The following is a 13734-nucleotide window of genomic DNA, read 5'->3' as shown; positions in this document are numbered from 1 at the left end:
GCAGAAGTCACGTCTTTGACTAATTCTCATGACTTAGAAAGCAAAAGTTATTGATTCAAATCTCCCTTTCTTATCTCTACTCTTCTCAGTTGGTCATATTATTATATCACCCCTTGTTTCGTCAAATTAATTGATTCACTCTTTAGCATCTTTGCCTTACATAAAAGTTAATTTGATCCCTTTATTGTAATTAGATAATTTACCTCTCACAACATCTAATCTGTAACACACCTACTGACCAAGCTAGGCAATTTATCTTGTGTGATTTGGGGGTAGAAACATCGATCTTTGACTAATTTCTTTCATTGGTTGAAGTTGGAAATATGTATTCATAGATTTCCTGCTTATATTTTGTTTCAATCCCTTCCAAAATGGTTCATAAAAAAAGCTCTTCCTCATTTCTCTTCCATGCTCTTTAGCAAGCCCATGGGACACTAGCTAGTGTCTGATAGGCAAGAATTTGAGAGAATATTATCATATAAAGATAAAATAGAAATACTAACCTTTAGCCATTGTTATTTAAGTACTTGAATTGAATATTTTAGACTTGAATGTTTGTTGAATTCACAATCTTAGAATTTTCACAATTAGTTGGAGAGTGATAAATAATGATTTTTAGTCTATCTGTTTCTCACATTAAAGTTGTGACTGATGGAGAATCACAGGCATATTTATAAGCCAAGACTCTTATCCAATTAACCTTATGTTGTTTCCTTCCATTAAGGAATACAACTTTTAGTGAAATTACATAACTTTTTACATTTAGTAGTTATCTGAATATTAATTACCCAAGAATTTTAGTTTAATAAAAACTCTATTAATATTATATGCTATATACATATATTATATATATATATATATATATATATATATATATATATATATGGGACACCTTAGAAGATTTATTCTAACATGATACGGAAGCTAAGAGCAATCTAGCACCTTCATTGGACAACTGGCTTGCATCACCTTATTATAAGCATAGTTTCAAACGTGTTTTTGATTGTGTTTTGACTAATGGGGTTGTTGCGCGGTCATGTCATATGTTTTGTCCCACATTGATTGCCATGGCCCAGGGGGAAGATAGGCTCTGTTTGCGAACGGAACGGGCCAGCACTGTAGCTGGAACGGTACTGTTCCAGCTACAGTGCTGGCACTGTGTACTCAGTGTTTCAGACAAAAAAAACTACACATATTTCAAAAATAACCCTTATATTATTCACTTGCCAACCACTGCCGATAATTACAACAGATTTTTTTTTTTTTTAATATAAAATAATAATAATAAAAAAAGAACTGGAGAAATATTAAAAAAAAAAAAAAAAAAAAAAGGAGAATATCGGGGTGGCCCTTGGCCAAAGTGGGGTGGCCGGACCACCCCATTTTTGGCCACGGGGGTGGCTGGAGCCACCCCCTGGCCGATCTGGGGTGGCCGTATGGGGTGGCCGAAACCACCCCCAGCCCCTTGGGGGTGGTCCGGCCACCCCCAAGCACCCACTCTCTCTTTTTTTTTTTTTTTTTTTTTGGCCAAGAGGGTGGCCGGACCACCCCCTTGGCCATGGGGGTGGTTCGACCACCCCCAGATCGGCCAGGGGGTGGCTCCAGCCACCCCCGTGGCCAAAAATGGGGTGGTCCGGCCACCCCACTTTGGCCAAGGGCCACCCCGATATTCTCCTGTTTTTTTTTTTTTTTTTTTTAAATATTTCTCCAGTTCTTTTTTTATTATTATTATTTTATATTAAAAAAAAAAAAAATCTGTTGTAATTATCGGCAGTGGTTGGCAAGTGAATAATATAAGGGTTATTTTTGAAATATGTGTAGTTTTTTTTGTCTGAAACACTGAGTACACAGTGCCAGCACTGTAGCTGGAACAGTACCGTTCCAGCTACAGTGCTGGCCCGTTCCGTTCGCAAACAGAGCCATAAATCTTTCAATCAAGCCTATGAACTGTCCATGCGCTTGCTTTCTCAAGCCCGATTAAGCTTCCTATGCCTAAAACCCAAACCCAAAGAGCTTATAAATTCCTTGGATGATCATATAAAAACCCATAATTGATTATGTTTTATCTTTTTTATGCTGAACATGACCAATATTGTAGCTTCTACTTACATTAACGAATTGGACACCGGCTGCTGATTTCGATCGATGGGGCACCTTAGCATGTCACTTTTTGAACTTTGCAGGTTAAGACACAAAGGTGGTCATACTTTTCGAGAGGTTAAAACCTTTGTTTTTTTTTCTTTTAAGAAAAAAAAAAAAAACGATGAATGAGTGATTTCATAAAAGAACACAATATTACAAGAGTAATGGTATGCAAATTTCCACACTTTCATGAAGTAAGTGTTCAGTCATGTTTTTGTTCATGATTACACGCCAAATTCATTTGCTGCAATTTCAATCCTTCAAACTATTAGTAAATCTATCTTATTTCTCAGAATCAGTGAGACACTAAATTTAAGAAGAACCCAAAAAATAAGCAATCACAAAATACAGAGTTTTACGTGGTTCACCACTAAGGACTACGATTACAAAATCTCAGTGAGGTTCTCACAATTTTCGAAAGAGACAATACAAGAGGCGTCAATAATATATCTATACAAAATCTTAGTCAGAAACGACTATAAATATATATCCTAACTCAAAACACCAAAAATGGGCCAACATTTTTTTTTGTTGGGTTGATTTCTTGCTACATTCTGCCTTGTATCTCTGCAGATGTAGTTTAATGGTTTTGAGCTTCTCTCTTTGGTGAGGTGCTATGGTTTGTAGTCCCCTTTTGTGATGTTCAGTTTTGCTGGTTGGGTTGCTTGTAGTTTGGTTCCGTTGTTGAATGAAATAGTATTTAATTCATTAAAAAAAAGGGGCTATGTAACCCACTTGCCTTATAAGGGTGGGCTCAAGTATCTTAAAATTTTCGAAACAAATGGGCTCCATAACTTGATCTTTTTAAATTGCCCGAATTTTATTGAAATTCAAACAACGTAATTGTAGTAAATATGATGTCATCAAGTGATTCAGGTGGGTTTACACAATCCATATGGGCATACTTAACATACACACTTTGACTTTTGAAGTCATTTCTGATTTGGGGTAGAAACACCATTTGACTAATTTATTATATTTTATTACTTTTATTGGTTGAAGTTGGAAATATGCTTTCATAGATTTCCTGCTTATATTTTTGATTCAATCCCTTCATAATGGGTCATTAAAAAGCTGTTCTTCATTTCTCTTCCAAAACAATTGTCCTTATTGCATAATGCATAGTTTCAAATGTCTTTCCTGATTGTGTTATGAGTAGGGGTGTTGCGTGGTCATCTGTTTAGTCCCACATCGGTTAGGAACTATTTTTTGGCCCTGGCGAAGATAAATCTTTCATTCTAGCCTATGAACTGTCCATGGGCTTGCTTTCTCAAGCCCATTTAATCTTCTTATGCCTAGAAGATAAGGTCACTAGTTGTCTCAGAGGCTAACAGCTAGCATGCGGCTTGAGAGTCCTAGTACGTATCTTACAAATAGCTTGTAAGATAAGAGGTTACAAAAGCTAAAATAATCCACTACAGACAACCTTGAAATCAGGATCTTTGTTTTCTGTCAATTACCTTGGAGCCAGTGGCCTTCAAGTCAGTGACTGTGGTTCCTCGGATTATGCAGAGTAGCCGTTTCTTAAAATTAGAAGCAATAATAAATACAACTCACACTCGACAGTAGATATTAAGTAGATCTTACTCTCTGGCTCGTGTCTTACACGTGCCGATGCGTTGTGCGCCTTAGGCAGTGCGTGTGGCGTCTCTCTGTCTTTCCACATTGTCGCCGGCCCTTTCTGGTGTTCCCCAACATCTCCCTGGCAACCTTGTGCCACACGTGCAAGTGCGTCTCTCCGCTTCTGTTTCTGGTGTTGCTGTTTTTTGGACTTAGATTTTTTTCCCTGTTTTATGTCATGTATTTCCATTATGTTATGTTGTGTAGCTTTTTGTTTAACCTAAATCGGTTGGGCTTCAAGCTTTGTGTCTGTGTATGGTATCTTTTTTTCGCCTGTTGAGTCTCTTTCTAGTTCATTGAGGTGCTAGTGGTCTATCTGGATTGGGTTTTTAAAAATAACCTGAACTGGTTTGTGTCTGCGAAGGAAACCCTTTTTGACTATTTGTTCTCTACTAAATCTTCACAATTTCTTTGGAAACTTGTTAAGATTTAAGTTTTTAGGGATTTTATTAATCCAGATGGTTTTATCCATCCTAGAGCACCGTGGCTTTAATCGGCTGCATTCGTTAGTGCCTTTCACTTTTTTGGTCTCCTACCAGTTCACCTGAGGAGCTAGGAGTCTATTTGGATTGGGTTTTTCATATTAGCTTGTTTATATTTCTCTGTTGCAATCTCTTTTAATTGAATGGATGTTCTTTAAAAAAAAAAAAAAGAAATTCATTTAAACCATGGCATTTCCAAAGTCGACCCGGGTTGGACACAAATCAGGCTCCAGAGAGCTAGCCTAACAGTTTCTGTTTATAGTTTGGTGTTTGACATTTACATGCAGTCAATTGGATATTATAGGAAGATATAGTTAATGTGCATGATATTTTTTTTAGAGATGTATAATTTTGTAGCTAGTGATCTTGCAACCATTTATAGACTCTGAATTATTTGAAAGAGTTTAACAGGGTAATTTCGCACATCGATCTTATGGGATCGATCATTTTCATACATGTTTTATTTTCTTCTCTCTCTCAAAACTAGTGTTTGGCACAGCCTAGTTGCGGGATATCGAAGTGTCGGTGCTCGTGCCTTGTTTGTTGAAGACGAAGAAAATATTGTTGGGTATAAGGCTAAAAGGAAACAAAAAATTTGGACAATATACATGCTAAACGTCAGGAATGATGTAGTGGGAAGAATGTTGTTGTTATGATATACAGCCTTTCAAGCGTGAAGAAAAAAGAGGCTCCATTAGGCAAGCAATATGAGATGGATTGGTCCCACAAATGGTAGAGAAGGGGGTACTGTTCCATGTGACCACCCACTATATCTCTATACGAATATACATGTTACATCACAAGTGGAGAAAATGTGATCAAGTGCCTTCAACATAAAGGAAAGGTTTTATACTTAGAAATTGGCAAATAACCACCCTCTCTCTCTCTCTCTCTCTCTATATATATATATATATATATATATATATATTATTTTCTCTTACGTGTTTTTAGGGTAGATTGAGTATGGCACGTAAATTTTCCCTATGAATCACCACTTCAAAGATGGCTATATATAGCTTGTTTCTCCAGCTGGTTTGCTGTTAGTCTGAGTTTTTGAGATAAGTTACGATTTAACTTGCATGGTATTAGAACAAAGATCTGGAGTTCAAATCATCTCTCCATTATTTATCTCCCATTTCAATTAAATATATGAGTGTTTATTAAAGAGCTTAGTAATCATTACTAGAACCAATGCATGTTCTCACCATGTTGTGGACAGTGACATAGAAGAACCTTGTGCAGTTTTTGTTGACAAGAATCCACTGAAAACATTTCACACTGCGTAGGTTTGAACTCTTCTAGTCAGTGACATAGTTTAATGCTGTATTACAGATCCCGAATTTTACGTTAGTGGATCCCTACCATAGGCCTTCAAATATTCTTTCTTTCTTTTCTTTTTCTTGTTTCTTTGTGTGTGGCCTTCATATTTTCATATCTTTCTTGGAGGAGTTGCTTTGTGATTCATAGATAATGAAAGATATCGACCAATTCATTTTCATTCCATCATGAACAGTACTCAATAATATAACATATACACGATCTCCATTTTTATTGGTAGAGTTTTGACGTCATTCTGACACCGTATGATAGTAAACAGAAACTAGAGATTAAGCTTTAAAGATTATAAGAAAACTTGTAAAGAGAAAAAATAACGATTAGGGAAAATATCGACATATGCCTTTATATAGGCTAGCTAGCCTATGTTTTGAGTGTGGAGAAAAAAAGATAAAAAAATATATTTGAAAGACAAAGCAAAATATTTATAGACAACAAAACAATATTACTCGAAAAAAAAATCCTCAAATCTTATGCCCGATTCTTATAAGAATCTTTTTGGTTCATTAATTCTGTATCTTACAACTTAACCACTGATTCTCTTGCATCAAGGTTTCGTTATTCTCATTCCTCCTCCTTTTTTTCCCTATTTTGGATAATAAGTGTAAGAGGTGAGTATAATAATAATAAAAAAGTACAACAACAATTCAGCACTTGGGTGGACGGCAACGAATATTCAAAACACTAATGAGCATCTAAAGTGGAGGCCGGCCTATAGTAAAATGCCCACATTGCAGGGTTGCAAAAATGTATATTGACTTTGATTATCACATCTTTCCTATTTCAAACTGCAATTATGGATGATTGAATGGCTTCAGAAACTACTCCGGCCAGGAAATCAGAAACACCACATCTAACTTAATTAGAATGTTGTCTTTATCAACCCCTGTTGATCACTTACATGTTGTCGTTGTAAACAGCAAGGGGAAATGCATTGACATTGAATGCATATGAGACGTGCCGTTTTAATTAATCCTACAAGTGAAACAATATATATATATATAAGAAGGCGTGAAACAATATATATGTATTTTAAATTAATCCTACCCAAAGTAGTGATTTTGGGTAGCTTCATGTTTAAAGCAACGCGACCAACAGAATAATTAATACAAAACGTATTAATATTCGCCATGTGTAATATGGCTAGCTAAGGGATTAGTGCTGATAATTGCTAAGGGATTAGTGGCTAGCTAATCATTATGTACGTACATATATTAACTTATCTGATCATCACCACTACAAGAAGATTCGAGTTCAATAAGAAGAAGAGATATATGCTCTTGGAAAATCTCCTCCTACTACTCATTTAATCAGATATACATTGCTTATTTTATTCATATGACAGGAGCAGTCATGTATGAGTCACAATTAGAGATATATACACTTAATTTGTATCATCAAAAGATCGCATAAACATGATTAATTAATCAATATATATATACACACACACGGCTGGCTCAAAAACCGACACTTGCTAGCTCTTGACGTTGTGAACGCCGGCGAACGTGGACTTAGGACCTGCCTATTGGGGAGTCTTTGGCAGCCTCAAACTTTTTTAAAATGCTCAGAAAAATAGTACTTTTGATACTCTTACCCCGTCAAATATGTAGTTTCTAACCCCATATGACAGATTTCTATTTATGTCATATCACTCACTATATGACTTATAGCATGTAACTTCTATATACATTTATACTTTTGTATACATTTATGACTTATGACTTACAGCCTGTTTGAGTGTGTATTTGAGGGGCTTAAAAGTGTGTTTAACACTCTAAAAGTTTGTTTTTTTTGTTTGTTTTTTTTTTAAAAAATGATACTTGTTTGGTAAAAGAAAATTGAAAGCTCTTTTAAGGGTTTAAAAAAGCCTAAAAATAACCAAAACGTACTTTTGACAAAAGTTTAAAAATAAAGCTTTTATCAAAAAATGCTTCTTGACTTAAAAACTTTATTTTTCAAACTCAATCTCAAACACGCTCATAGTAAGAAATTAAATTTAAGAGTTTTTTTTGTTTTTATTTTATATAAACACATGTGCACACATACATGAAAAGATTATGCATTTAAGTGCTTATTTATTTAGGAAAGTTTGAACCCTTTACACAGAAATTTGTTGGTTCTGCCCCTGGCAGGTTTGTTCAGATTAATTGACTATACTATTGCCAAGTAGCCATATTGTTGTTAGCTTAAGCCACAAAAATAATGAAGAAGAAAAAGTGAAAAATCATCAAACTGGCCAATGCATGGTGTGAAAAGGATATAATGAGTTGGAAATCCAACAAACACTCAAATTGGTATAAGGAAAATTAGGTGTATAGAAACTCTGTCCAATTAACAAAGTGGCTATATATGTACGTTTTGCGTAAATGTGGGAGACAGCAGAAGCACACTAGTGGCGGAGCTGCAAGTGTGAGTGTATACTTGTGTTGGACCACCTTGTGGGACTCCCAAAATACCTTTTCTACTATAGATGCTCTTTTGGACCCCCTTCCCGTTCCTATATATACCCTCCCTCCCAAGCATTGTAAATCATCTTTGTGGGACTTCTAGCTGCATTTTGATCCCATGGCTAGTCACAAAGTTCTTAGTGTTCTTTTCTTTGTGTCATTGGGTTTAGTTATTTGTTCTGCGACTAGAGCCCTCCTCACCCTTGATGGTGGAAATGTCCATGTCGGCTATGGTGCTGTAGGAGAACAAGGTGTTGCTGGCTACGGAGGTGGTGCTGGTGGTGGAGAAGGTGGTGGTGCAGGATATGGGGCTGCAGGCGGAATTGGTGGTGGCGGCGGTGGTGGTAGTGGAGGTGGAGGTGGAGGAGGAGCTGCTGGATATGGTGGTGCTGGATATGGAAGTGGCAGTGGAGAAGGAGGTGGTGCTGGATATGGTGCTGGTGGAGCACACGGTGGTGGAGGCGGTGGAGGAAGCGGTGGCGGTGGCGGTGGTGGTGCTGGTGGTGCAGGAGGTGCTGGTTATGGAAGCGGAGCAGGAAGCGGTGCTGGTAGCGGCTATGGTGCCGGGGGAGACCATGGTGCTGGTGGAGGAGGCGGTGGTGGGAGCGGTGGTGGTGGCGGTGGTGGTGCTGGTGCAGGAGGAGCACATGGAGGTGGGTATGGTAGTGGTGAAGGAGCTGGTGGAGGCTATGGTGGTGGAGCTGCTGCTGCTCATGTTGGTGGTGGCGGCGGCGGCTCTGGTGGCGGTGGCGGTGGTGGTGCAGGGGGTGCAAATGGTGGATATGGAGCAGGTAGTGGGAGTGGAGGGGGTGGTGGACATGGTGGCTACATCCCTTAAAAATTCCTTGTCACTACATAATTTGCTAAAACGAATTAATGTGTCTTCTTACGTTCTCTAATATGAGCGAAAAATAAGATTAGTATTGATAAGAGGATGCCTATAAGATCTAAGTATTGTATGAATGCCAGAGAGATGCACTCAAAGGCTGTATCTAATTCTAATCATGAATATGCAGTCTTCTTTTTTTCTGTCTTTTGGTTATGGAATTGGTGCAATATTCAAGTGATGAAAAATCTCAAAACTTGATTAATCCAAATTATAAGAAAATGACTGTACGTGCACTCGTGCCAAATCAAGTTAATTAATTACGTGCATGCTAATCATTACCCTAATGGGATATGAGGAATGGACCTTAATTCGAGGGTGATGATGTACGTGCACTTCAATTCCACACTAAAATATATATGGAAAGGGTTTTTATCTTATGATGGTTACGAAGATAATAATATTATCAAGAAACTAGTGCGGTGGTGGAGGTATTATATATAATTTTATTAGAAAGTGTATTTTTCTTTCATAAATTTTCTTTGTATATTAGTTTTCAGAAAACTAACCACTTATTTTATGAATAAAGAATAATATCTTAGCCCTAGTGTATTCGAATCCATATATTAATAGGGTTTAAATACATGGATAAATTTGTGTACGTATACAAAAATTCTTCCATTTTTTTGTTTTGTTTTATTTATATATATTTTTGTCCATACAACAAGAAACGAAACATCCCCTTACACTTTCCTACAGTGTACTCCGTCGGTGGCGTTTGGAGGCTCTCCACGGAGGAAATGCATGGACAATGGCTTTATAAACTGACATGTCTATTTTTTATTAGAGAATACAAATGACTTGATTTGTGCCAAGATCTTATAAAAATTATTCAGGTCCAATAATAAACGCTCTTAAAGGAGTTTAATTAAATGACTTTAAAAATCATATTCAAGACACGGGGGCTTTAGGCTTTAGCATATATAGGAGCAGTGAGAAGTAAGAATTTTGTAGAAGGGAATATATGTGAGGATTGAGCCCTCGCTATCAGTAACCCCCATAGCCATCAGTATCCCCCATATTGGTTGGCCACGAAATGTCTCGTCTAGATCTCCCTCAGTGAGACGCTTTCGCAGTGCATGCAAGAGGGATAATCGAGATATTCAAAGCGTAACAAACTGTAAAACCCTTTTGCCATCACTTTCAATGAGTGTGACAACTCTCTAGCTATTATATTCCTAATGGTGCAAGTCTTGAAGATTAATGTACTTCATTCCTCCTATATATTCATGACTGCAACATGGAATTCCTCACCACTACTAACGGTGCTGCCTTGTAAAAATGCTCAAATCTAAACCGGCCCCTTCATCAAATCTTTAACTTTAGGGTAATTCAAATATACTTTAACACTCTCTAATCCAACTTCAATTGAATAGTATTCTAGCCCTAGTTCCTCTTTCTAGGACGGAGTCTGATTAGCCGATTAAATTAATGTATAAAGATAATATATTAAGGTCTGTTTGAGTTTGCGATTTCAAAAATCGCGATTTAAAAATAACGATTTGAAAACGTGGTTTTTAATAATACAGTTAAATGTTTGGCAAAATTATGATTTGACCTTTAAAATCGCAGTTTAGTCTTTAAAATTATACGATTTATAAAAAAAAAAATACCTCCTTACTTGCGATTAGAAAATGTAGATTTTTTGCATTTTCAAATCGCAATTTTTTTTTTAAAATGTAATTACAAACAATTTATTAGTAGAATAATTACAATCTAACTCAATAACGTGATGATAAAAATTAGCCATTGGATCAACACTTGAATTTTTTTTCTACAAGTATTGATCAAAATACTGATTTTTACTGCCAAATCATTCAGTTATATGACAATTATTATTTTTTTATGACGGAAAATCCTTCCAAGGCAGAGCTATTTCGTGTCTCCCCTGTCAAGCAAACCCTGGACCCGTGCAGAGTGCCCCCTCCACCTGAATTAGGTAAGACTCCAGCTTTGCAACCAAGGCCCATACCGCTTGAGTCAACCCCTTGAAATTTAATTGTATGACAGTTGAATAGAAATCTACTACATAGTACACTCTTATCCTTCATTGCTTGTCTTCCTTAAATTATAGGTGCTACATTCCACTCTTTATCATTGTTTTGGTATTTATTTGACGTTTTAATTCAAATCTTTCTTAATTAAAAAAAAAAGTGCTTGCCAACCACCTATTAGCAAAGGACAACCGAAACCCAACGAGGGAATTGATTTTAGAGAAATGCTTTTTTGATTCTGGCTTCTATCTCTACTTAATTAGCGTACTCCATCCATTATATATATATATATATATATATATATATATATATATATATATTTTACCTTTTTAATTGAGGAAGGATGGAGCATGCCAAGAAGTATACACAAGATGGGCGCAATTATGCAAGGAAGCATTTCTCTTAATTCTAAGCCTGACAAGTAAAACAATGCAATGGTACACATTAGCGAAGTGATCATAAAATAACGATTTGAGAAATGCATTTGAAAAAAAATGCTAGTTAATTTGAAAACGTGAAAAAAATTCACATTTTCAAATTGGAAGGGAGAGGTGCGTTTTTAAAGGTCAAACCATAACTTTGAAGGTCAAATCATGATTTTACCATACCGTTAATTGCATTTTTAAAAATTACATTTTAGTAATTCGCTATTTTTGAAACCATACATTTTAAAACCACTAAACCAAATGGACCAAAGAAAACGAGGTCGTATTAAGTCAGCAGTTTACACCCATTAATTGAGAGGTAAATGATCAGGAACATTTCTGTTTCTAATGGGCAATTGTAACGTGATAGGTGGAGGACAGCATAATCACACCACTAGAGTGAGGATACTAGAATTATAGTGTGTATAGTGTCTATGTAATCCAATATTGGGCAACATTGTGTGGACAGTACTGCCCACCTTCTCTCTTGCATGTGCATGCTTCGATCAATCATTCTCTGTGCAATAAACGCGGCTTTGGAACCTCGTTAATTAGGTTTTATTAGAAATTTAACGTTGGAAGTTCCCTGCATGCGTTGTTTTTTTAGATATTGAATTCATTAGTTAGGTTTACTTTACAACAAACATTAACGAGTACTGTGGAAGGAATATTATTGAGTCAGCTATCGTAAGCACCCATTGAGAGGTGAAGGATAAAGAAAGGTTAGGTTTTTTCAAACTCAGGCACTAAAAATGGCTTTCTAAGTTTAGTTAGATATGGAGGACAGCATAAACACACTAGTGAATTAAAGCGTAAGGAGTTCTGACTGAATTTGATCTTTTTGTGTGTGTATCTTGGGCCACATTGTGTGGATGGCTATCTTCTCTACCATGTGCTTCAACTACTCCCTGTCAGTAGATGCGCTTTGGACCTATTGCTATATATAGCAACTCTCCCTTGTATTTGAAAATACGGTGTGGGATCGAAACATATTCCCATGGCTAATCACAAAGTTCTTAGTGTTTTTGCCTTTGTGTTACTGGGTTTAGGCATTTGTTCTGCAACTAGAGCCCTCCTCACTCTTGAAGGAGCTGGCCACAGTCCTGGAATTGGGCATGAGGTTGGTGTTGGGTATGGTGGTAATGTTGGTGGAGGTTATGGTGGTGGAGGAGGTGCAGGTGGTGGCTCTGGATATGGAGCTGTAGGGGACCACGGTGTTGTTGGCTATGGAAGTGGTGGTGGTAGTGGAGAAGGTGGTGGAGTGGGCTATGGAGCTGCTGGTGGACATGGTGGAGGATATGGAAGTGGTGGTGGTGGTGGTGGTGGAGCTAGTTATGGCACAGGAGGCGCTGGATACGGATCTGGTAGTGGTGAAGGAGGTGGTGCTGGATATGGAGCTGGCGGAGAACATGGGGCAGGATATGGTGGTGGTGGAGGAAAAGGTGGTGGCGGTGGTGTTGGGTATGGTGCAGGGGGAGAGCATGGTATTGGTTACGGAGGTGGTGAAGGAGGTGGTGCTGGATATGGAGGTGGTGGAGAACATGGGGCAGGATATGGTGCTGGTGGTGGAGGAGGAAAAGGTGGTGGTGGTGGATATGGTGCAGGAGGAGACCATGGTGCTGGTTATGGAGGTGGTGAAGGAGGAGGCCACGGTGGCGGCTATGGTGCTGGAGGAGAACATGGTCCTGGCGTTGGAGGTGGTGGTGGTGGTGGCGGTGGCGGTGGCGGTGGTGGAACAGGATACGATGCTAGTGGAGCACATGGAGGTGGATATGGAAGTGGTGGGGGATCTGGCGGAGGTATCGGTGCTGGAGGCTATGGTGGTGGGGGTGGAGGTGGTTCTGGTGGTGGTGGCGGCTATGGTGCTGGAGGTGAACATGGGGCAGGATATGGAGGAGGCAGCGGTAGTGGTGAAGGTGGTGGCCATGGTGGCTATTCTCCTTGAAAATTCAATTGCACCATCACATTGCCTTAAAAGGAAACTTGTTACTTCTCACCCTTGCTATTCAAAAATAAGGTTAATTTGGGTAGGAAGTAGCTTATAATAAATTATATAATTAAATACTTTAATATGCACGTAAGATGAGTGTACTTCAAAAAGTTGCAGTGTATAATTGATATCAATTGCTCTTGTTCTTGTTATTTAACTGTGGTTTATGCAATTTAAATTAATTAATAATCAGAATTCTATGATAACCTTGTAGAGAGAGAGAGAGAGAGAGAGAGAGAAGAAGAAGAAGAAAGAAAGAAAGAAACAACAATCAAACAACCTAGGCCTGAGATCGATCGTGCCATGCATCCTAAAAGGTTGACTCTCATCCTAACTCACGAAATGATCGTTACGTACATGAAATGATATAATGGGGTACTTAATCAGAAATCACGTACGTAATAAGTTTTAGC

General features: G+C 37.8%; 1 protein-coding gene across 1 annotated transcript; it reads left to right on the top strand.

The window, feature by feature from the left end:
* The first annotated feature begins 8124 nt into the window (after positions 1-8124).
* On the top strand, positions 8125-13276 carry LOC132175653 (uncharacterized). Its single transcript, XM_088514818.1, has 3 exons — positions 8125-8721; positions 8815-8847; positions 12708-13276. The coding sequence occupies exons 1-3, from the start codon at positions 8145-8147 to the stop codon at positions 13274-13276; spliced, it is 1179 nt and encodes a 392-aa protein (XP_088370944.1). The 5' UTR covers positions 8125-8144.
* Positions 13277-13734: the final 458 nt, after the last annotated feature.

This window comes from Corylus avellana, chromosome 3, assembly GCF_965113065.1.
Source record: "Corylus avellana chromosome 3, dhCorAvel1.hap1.2, whole genome shotgun sequence".
NCBI lineage: Eukaryota > Viridiplantae > Streptophyta > Magnoliopsida > Fagales > Betulaceae > Corylus > Corylus avellana.
This window is presented reverse-complemented; position numbering and strand designations above follow the sequence as displayed.